Source organism: Elephas maximus, chromosome 12 (assembly GCF_024166365.1).
Source record: "Elephas maximus indicus isolate mEleMax1 chromosome 12, mEleMax1 primary haplotype, whole genome shotgun sequence".
NCBI classification, from domain to species: Eukaryota; Metazoa; Chordata; class Mammalia; order Proboscidea; family Elephantidae; genus Elephas; species Elephas maximus.
Genome location: NC_064830.1, coordinates 103,075,295 through 103,084,688, shown reverse-complemented (window position 1 = coordinate 103,084,688; position 9,394 = coordinate 103,075,295). Strand labels below are relative to the sequence as shown.

Sequence of the window (9,394 nt, the reverse complement as noted above, 5' to 3'; positions counted from 1 at the left end):
AGTCCAAAGGACTAATGGACCACAACTACCACAGCCTCCCTCAGACTGAGTCCAGCACAACTAGATAGTACCCAGCTACCATTACTGACTGCTCTGACAGGGATCACAACAGAGGGTCCCAGGCACAGCTGGAGAAAAACATAGAGCAAAATTCTAACTCACACACACACACACACACGAAAGACCAGACTTACTGGCCTGACAGAGACTGGAGAAACCCTGAGAGTATGGCCCCAGACACGCTTTCAGCTCAGTAATGAAGTCACTCCCGAGGTTCCCCCCCTCAGCCAAAGATCAGACAGGACTATAAAACAAAACAAGACCAAAGGGGCACACCAGCCCAGGGGCAAGGACTAGAAGGCAGGAGGGGACAGGAAAGCTGGTAACGGGGAACCCATGGTCAAGAAGGGGAGAGTGTTGACTTGTCATGGGGTTGGCAACCAATGTCACAAAAAGAGTGTATAATTGTTTAATGAGAAACTAGTTTGCTCTGTAAACTTTCCTCTAAAGTACAATTAAAAAAAAAAAAAAAACCCCAACATCATATACTATCCATTTCTTTTTTACAGATGACTTGAAAAGACCTGAAAGCCACACCCCTCTTTATTCTGAGCAGTGCCAAGAAAAGGAAATTTCGGAACATGCTTTGAAAGTCCCAGATTATATCCCCTTCCTGGTGGGAAAATGGGGGAGGGTGACGATGCCAGCTTAGGAAGAGGCACGCTTGGATCCTGTTGGATAATTAAGTAGAGAAGGCCATGAGATGTTAGTATTAGAAATTATTTTAAAAACTTAACAATTTAGCCTAGCAGTCAAAGCTGGCCAAATAATTGAGTAATTATTAAGCCAGGTAATCAAATCAGATGAATCCAATTTGCTTCAGAATTGGAGTTTCTGTACGAGAGACAAGAAGTCGGTTTGGTGACATTTAAAGGAACTTGTGAACAACGAGGCAATTGTTCCATAATTGTGAATGCTTGCTGGCAATGCTCCCTAGAAGCTGTTGTGTGGCGTTTGTACTATCGGCAGCACTGTGCTGGCATGGGGCCCAGCGTGCCAGGTCTGGGAGGGCCTGCAGGGCCTGCTGCCCACTTGGCAGGGGCCTGAATGAGAAGGGCACTGCACTTGGCTCAGAGGAGTTTGATCCGCTGAGAAATGGTGATGACCTGTATACTAGTCACCCAGCCTCTCCTCTGTCCCACAGGCCTCTCAGTTCTCTGCACAAAAGCAGCCCGCACAATCCCATCTTTGTTGTCTTGGGGGTGAGTTAGATGAGGCAAGAGCTGCACTAACCCCTCGTCCTTTTCTAATCCTGGATTCGCTGGTAACAGCTGCAGAATGGTGCTCCCAGGAGTTAGTATGTGGTTATAGGAGAACCAGGTTTGGAAAGTGGTGACAGTGTTTCTTGTCCTTGTTACGTTGTAGCTGCTGTCCAGTCGGCCTTGACTCATGGCGACCCGATGCAGGGACGGAAAAGCTGCCTGGTCCTGTGCCGTCCCCATGATCAGTGTTGGGGATCAGACTGTTGTGATCGACAGCGTTGTCACTGGCTGATTTTCAAAAGTAGGTCACCAGGCCTTTCTTCCTAGGCCGTCCTACTGTGAAAGCTCCTCTGAAATCTGTCCAGTATCAGAGCGACACGCAGTCACCACTGATAGTCGGGTGGTGGCTGCGCATGGGGTGCAGTGCCCAGGAATCGAACCTAGATCTCCCACGCGCAAGGTGAGGACCCTACCACTGAACTACCAACACCCCCTCTTTCCTTGTTATACCATGCTCATTCTGATTATAAACACTGATTATATAAACAGAAAAAAAAAAGAGTTAAGCATTGGGGTCATCACAAAATTAAGGATTGAAGTTGGTCATGGTATTAAGTCGAAAAAAATAAAAGTACCTCAAAGCTTTTATATGCTCAAAACAAAACAAAAAGATAGCCTTCTGCCATTCTTCCTCCTTTGGTCTGACTGCCGCCCTGATGGTACACTGTGTCTCTCTTCTGCCGGAAGCAGGTGTTTCTCCATGACCAACGCACAAAGGAGGCTCACCCGGCTGCCACTCCAAGAGCCGGGAGCAGCATCTGGTACCAGGGCGGGAGATAGGTAGTCTGCAATCAGCGCTGCCACCATCCATCTTCAGTGGAGGCCTGTGTGTTGCTAGCATGTTGAACAGGTTTCAGCGAAGCTTTCAGACTAAGACAGACTAGGAAGGAAAACGCCTGGTGACCTACTTCAGAAAGCCAGCCAATGAAAACCTTATGGATCCTGGAGCAACAAAGGAAGAAGGAAAAGTCAGGAATAGGAGGAGGGTACGGAATGTGGGGCTAATTGCCTCCATGAACAACTGCCTTCTTTCCCATGAGACCAGAAAAACTGGATGGTGCCCAGCTACCAACACTGAACATTTTGATCAAAGATTCTACGGAAGAATCCTGATCAAAAAGGGGAAAATGCAGAACAGAATTTCAAATTCTCATGGAATCCATACTTTCTGCAACCGTGGAGGCTGGATGGACCCCTGAAACTATTGCCCTAAAATAATCTTTAAACCTTAAACCAAAAACATCCCCTGAAGTCTTCTTAAAACCAAACAATAGTTCAGCTTAACCAGTAAAGAATGTCTGCCTTGAGCATTGTGCTCTTTAAAGGTCTACCTACATGGGATCAAAGTGACAACAGAAACTGGAAAGACAGAAGGCCTAGGGGGCTGTGAGTTTATGTTAATGAGGGAGGAATAACTCAGGAGGGTGAGAATGGTTGCACAACTTGAAGAATGTAATCAACCAAATCATACACGTAGAAACTTGAATTGGTGCATGTTTTTGTTGTGTATATTCTCAACAACAACAAAATAAATAAGATTAAAAAGAAAAGAAAACCCTATGGATCACAATGGTCAGATCTGCAAGTGATCACGGGGATGGCACAGGACTGGGCAGCGTTTTGTTTCGTTGTGCATGGTGTCAACTCGACAGTAGCTAGCAACAACAGCCTCAGTGACAGCACAAGTGTGAACAGGTTTTGCCTCCATGACCCTCAGAGTCTTTAAGATCAGGCTCAGAAAACTCAGGGGGTGACATGACCCCAGGTCACACTGCCCCTTTCTACATTTTCCAAGATGCTTTCTTGTTTCCTCGTGCGCTTCTCCCAACCCTGAGGTCAGCAGTATAGACACTGTTGTCCTTTTTACCAGATGGGAAACATGCCTACCAAAGTTCATGCCAGCTACGAGGTGGCCTCCCAGCTGGAGTCCAGGCCAATGATTTCCACAGCTTTACTATTAATTGTGCTTTAGATGAAAGTTTAGAGAGCAAATTAGTTTCTCATTAAACAATTAATACACATATTGTTTTGTGACATTGTTTGCAAACCCCGTGACATGTCAACACTTCTTGACCTTGGGTTCCCCATTTCTATTCTGTCCCCTCCTGCCTTCTCGTCCTTGCCCCTGGGCTGGTGTGCCCATTAGTCTCATATACATGGTTGGACCACATGTGTTGTTTCTTCTATAAAAAACCACTACCATTGAGTCGATTCCGACTCCTAGCGACCCTAGAGGACAGAGTAGAACTGCCCCATAGAGTTTCCAAGGAGGGCCTGGTGGATTTGAACTGCCAACCTTTTGGTTAGCAGTCGTAGCACTTAACCACTACACCACCAGGGTTTCCTGTTTGTTCCACAGGCCTGTCTAATCTTTCGGTGAAGGGTGAACCTCAGGAGTGTCTCCAGTACCGAGCTATAAGGATGTCCGGGCGTCCACTGCTTTCTTTACCTTATGCCTTAGTAGAGTGAACCATTTACTGGGGCCCAGAGTATCCATGCCAAGTTAAATTACTGAAAAGAAGGTTTGAACACTGTCATCACAGGTGTTACTATATTAATACAGCAGATGAAATACTCCCTAGGATGTAAGGTCTGGTTTGCAAAAAATTCGAGTGGTTTTCAATTTTAATGGTCTTTGAATGCCAGAAAAGGTACTGATATGAAGTCAACACAAGACTGGTCATACTTGACTAATCACACTTTCTAACTCTGAATGTTAGCCCATATTTCTGCACACATTTATAGCCTTCCCTTTGAATTGTTTTTGCTGAGTTTTTCTAGGCACATCATATTAATATAAGGATTTAAAGATATTTGCATTAAAAATAATTTGAATAAAGATGCTGTGCTGCTTTCTGAGGGTCTCACATATTTTCCAATTATAACTGACAGTCTCCATACTTTCTTTTTCCCTCCTTCCTTCCTTCCCTCTCTCCTTCCTTCTTTTCTTCCTCCTTCCCACCCATTCATCAAGCATATTGAGCATCTTCTATGTTCCAATCAACAACTGAAAATATCAATTCAATAAAAAAAAAAAATTATGTGAACAGAAAAAGGTCTTTCACAAGCTGTTGTGAGGATAAGGGAAAAGAAGCAGGTATCTATCAAGTACTGGTTTGGAGGAGAACAAAGTGGGTTCTAAGAGGCTTTTACAAAGTGGTAGGATGGCCGTTGACAGGAAAACTTGCTTTATGAAATAGACTTACCAGCCTCAAACGATGATAGTTAAACATGAAGTGGCTTGTGTGATACTCACTCATCAGACTTATGCCTAATGAATGGAAAATGAGTTTGCAAGTTTTGAGTACTGCCAACCAAGACAATGCAAGTTCTTTCATAATGCATTTCATTCTTTTGGTTTAGTGAAAGGATTTAACAAATTAAACAGGAATTACTGAAATAAAGCAGTCATCTGATAATTAGCTTAGTAATAGAATGCTCTTGTCAAAGGTCACCAATGACCACCATGCTGCTAAATTAATGATTAGTTACTTGACCTCGGAGTCCCTGGGCGCTGCAAACGATTAACACATTCTGCTGCTACCTGAAAGGTTGGCTGTTAAAGTCCACCCAGAAAGAAAGGACTGGTGATCTACTTCTGAAAAATTGGCCGTTGAAAATCTTATGGAGCACAGTTCTACTCTGACACACATGGGGTTGCCAGGAGTTGGAACTGACTCAATGGCAACCGGTTTTTATCAGACCTCATCTTTTTTTTTTTTTAAATAATTTTTATTGTGCTTTAAGTGAAAGTTTACAAATCAAGTCAGTCTCTCACATAAAAACCCATATACACCTTGCTACACACTCCCAATTACTCTCCCCCTAATGAGACAGCCTGCTCTCTCCCTCCACTCTCTCTTTTCGTCAGCTTCTAACCCCCTCCACCCTCTCATCTCCCCTCCATGCAGGAGATGCCAACATAGTCTCAAGTGTCTACCAGATCCAAGAAGCTCACTCCTCACCAGCATCCCTCTCCAACCCATTGTCCAGTCCAATGTATGTCTGAAGAGTTGGCTTTGGGAATGGTTCCTGTCCTTGGGCAGCAGAAGGTCTGGGGGCCATGACCACCAGAGTCCTTCCAGTCTTGGTCTCAGACCTCAGCTTATCCAACCTCTCAGCAGAATTTGACACAGGTAACCTCTTGATGGACTTCATTTACTTGTCTTTTGTGGCACCCCTTCACTGGTCAGTTCTCAGCCTCCCTTGCCAGTTCTTCACCCTGGTTCTCTTCTCTATCTATATTCCCTTGTTGAGCTCATCCAGCCTCGTAGCTTTAAATTCTACATGTTGACAATTCACAAATGGCTATCTCCAGGGCAGCCTGCTCTCCCAAACTCCAGACTTGTGTATCAACTGCCTACCTGATACCTGACATCTCCACCTGGATGTCTACAAAGACATCCCAAACTCAATGTGAGAAAAACAGAATTCCCAATCTGAGACAATGTGGGGAGAGCCTGGAGCCAAATGAAAGAAGCTGCCTAACATCTGCATGTCCACACGATTTCTAAGGGAAAATCCCCTCTTCAGGAAAAAATTTTTTTTCAGTTCAAAATAGCTAGATTGCTTTTACTAGCAATAGTGATCCTAGCACTTTCAATATCTACAGTGTTTAGGTCCCTGGGTGGCACAAATGGTTATTTGCTGGACTGCTAGCCAAAAAGTTGGTGGTTCAAACCCCCCAAGAGATGCCTCAGAAAGCAGGCCTGGCAGTCTGCTTCTGAAAGATCACAGCCTAGTAAACTGTATGGGGTACTTCTACTCTGTCACATGGTGTCACCATGAGTTTGAATCGACTCGAGGGTACCTAACGACACTACGCGCATACTACGAGTCCCTGGATGGCGCCAACAGTCGAGTGCCAGGGTACTAACTGAAAGGTTGGCAGTTCAAACAACCAGAGGCACTTTGGAAGACAGGCCTGGTGATCTGCTTCCGAAAGGCCACAGCCCTGAAAACCCTATGGAGCACTTTCAGTCTGCACATGAGTTGGAATCGACTGATGGCAACTAACAAGTAGATTAGAAATAATCCCTTCACTCACCGCATTCTCTAACATGAGCCGAACATGTAATCTGGGCCAGGTGCCGTGCCATAGGCTGTGCGAGGAGGGCAGAGATGGCACAGCCCTGGTTTCCAAGGAGCTCAGAGTGAGGATGCAGACCAGGAAAGAAAAATTACAGTTTTCACAAAACTTCAATGATGAAGGCTGAGCAGGCTTTCTTTTCGTCATTTTGAAGATTAGGAAACAGGCTCTGAGATGTTGTTTAAGGTCTCTTGGCAAGTCCATACAGGAGCTGGCACTAAAATGCAGGGTTTTTCATGCCAAGCTGGATGGGAATATGTGGCTGCCTGTGTTGTGGGGAATTAAGAACGCTGCCTATACCTCTTTTCATTCTATCTTCTCTTTCCTGCTGCTTCCCATGGCGCTAAGAAGAGCCAGTCAGAGAATCCAGAGCTGAAGGGCCCTTGGAGGCCACTGGATTCAACCTACCCATTTTCTAGATTAAGGAACTCAACATCAAAGAGGGTATCTACGTTGTCATGGAGCACTGCCTGGATGTGAATGAACCTGGCTTTTCTGATGGCAGCACCCTTCTCACCATGGCACTAAGCCCCGGTACACAAACGCCCGTTCCCCATAGCCCTCTACCAAGAGGCTGAAGGGAGAGGCCAGCGGGCTGGTTTCATATTTTACTCTGTAGACTCACACAGGCCCACAGAACTGGGACAAGCTGTTTTGCAGGAGTGACAGCATCACTCTTAGCACGCATTGATAAAAAAAATCACAAGTGTGAAATATGTGAAAATTTAAGAGGTTTTTTATTGACTTTTATATGTTCTTGCAGAAAACAATTTGCATGTAAAAGTCGGACATTTGATATAAGATTTATTCACACCTTGTTTTACACATAAATGCTTTAATCTGGGGAGTAGGCAGAATTTTGGATTTCAACATGATTACAGACACAAAATTGGTGCACTATTAAAAAACTAAATCAAACACATCTAGGCAAAGTACGCAGCTTGACATCAGTCAATTTACAACCCAACAGGCCCCGCCCCTCCTCGTCTGTGACCTCGGAAGTGCTTGCTGTGAGCTTATTAAAATATCAACCAGAGGATGTCTGAAGTTACAAATGATTGCTTACAAAAGAAAACCTCTTTGCTTACTTGTTTTACTACAGAAAAATATCACAAATAAAAAGTAGTGCTATTCAAGGTATTTGTTGTAAACTCACAGGTGGTACACAGGTTCAAGCCATTTCTTCCTTCTCATACGGAGACATCATGATACACCAGATGGAAAGTGAACGACTGATTAGATGGACCCTGTCAACCACTACCAGCTTTCTGATGACATATTTTTAATGATGACATATTTTTTAATATGCCGACTGATTACAGATGAAAGTGAATTAAAACATTTTTGGGTACTGGGTACACTCTTAATTTGTTCCTAGTTTGAGACTCTGAAAAACCCTTAGAGAAAAATGAAAAAAACAAAACAAAACAAAACTGCATTTCTTCCTGACACAAGAAATTTGCCTAAAATCTGTAATTATAAAACAGATTTGCTTTTTATGAAGACATGGTTATTTTTTTTTCTTTCATGGTAGGAGTCCTATTTGGATATGATTCAAATTTAAATCTGGGCCTTCTTTTCCAGAGGCTGGTAGTGGGGGAGGGGGCAGGGCAGGTATTATGAAGTATGTTCCAGAAACATCGGAGAGTTTCAAAGAGGACGACAGAGCACTGTCTCAATCAGCTGAACTGCGATGGTTTCCCTTCTCATGGCTATGGAAATTCTGAAGAAAAGAGGTCTCTCATAGCTATATACAGCAGTTTACACGTCAGTGTTTCTTTTTCACGTGATAAACAACGCGTACTATAAAATTAACTTCTGACAAATATTTGTCACTGAAATCCATGTAGGCACAGCTAAGTCGACTTTATAGCTTTACTGGAGGGGCGAGGTCTTCAGTGGGATCATGATTCTGGATTCCATTTCCTGAATAAGTGGGACTGAAAACAGGGTGAAGATTACTGGGGTTGTTCCTGTCTAAATGAATCCCAGTAGACAGACACTAACAAACAGAAGGGAGCAGTGGGAAATGAAGGTGCCTCGGAGGCACTGAGGTAATGACACATCAGTGCACATCCTTTGAGATGCTATTAAAATGGAAACAGACCCTGCCTCGGGATGCGCCTCCCTCGAGGAAAATTAAGACAGCCCCGTGTTGTGAGAAAAATGGTGCTTTCTCACAAGGTTCTCTGAACTAAAGCCAATGTATAGAACCCCAAGCACGAGTGCATTATAATACAGTCCGTGCAAAGGTACAGGTCTGCCACACTGGTGGAACTGTCACCATGAGTGAGACACACCTCTGGGAACAAATGGAAGCCTAAGAATAAACAGCAAAATCATGTGCAATTATATGATTTTTGAACTAAAAGACAAGATAGCATCTATTTTTCAGAACAAATTACTCTGTCATTTTCTTGGTAGTATAAGGCTCGGATACCATACCTGATATGCAACAGGGTTGGTACTTATTACCTGTTCTCTGTATCACTGGACTGGGTAAGAAAATCAGCCCAATTATTTTCTTTTAAGTATCAAGTGATTTTGTATGTATGCATAGGTATACACAAGGAGCCCTGGTGGCACTGTGGTTAAAGTGCTTGGCTGCTAACCAAAAGGTCAGCAGTTCGAACCCACCAGCCGCTCCAAGGGAGAAAGATGTGGGCAGTCTGCTTCCATAAAGATTATAGCCTTGGAAATCCTTTGGGGCAGTCCTATCCTGTCCTATAGGGTCGCCATGAGTTGGAATTCGACAACATGGCAATGGACATTTTGGTATACGTATACACACACACATACATGAGGAAAGTCTAATTATTAATTTTCAAAATTACTCTTTTTAATTGACAAATTATGTTTTGGGGACTGACAATTTTTACAAGAACGAGAAAGCTTAAAAAGTTTGTGTAATAAATTTTCAAAGAAGACAGAAATCTATAAAAAGGTAATGATGTAAAATTTATAACACACAAGGGTCTGAAAA

General features: G+C 43.6%; 1 protein-coding gene across 1 annotated transcript in view; it reads right to left on the bottom strand.

Moving 5' to 3' along the window:
- Positions 1-7,129: 7,129 nt before the first annotated feature.
- The window catches only part of NIPSNAP2 (nipsnap homolog 2), a 33,765-nt gene continuing 31,500 nt past the window's right edge, over positions 7,130-9,394 (bottom strand). Inside the window, exon 10 of the mRNA XM_049903549.1 lies at positions 7,130-8,351. Within this exon, the coding sequence (XP_049759506.1) occupies positions 8,287-8,351 (65 nt within the window). The 3' untranslated portion in view covers positions 7,130-8,286. The remainder of the gene's footprint in view (positions 8,352-9,394) is intronic.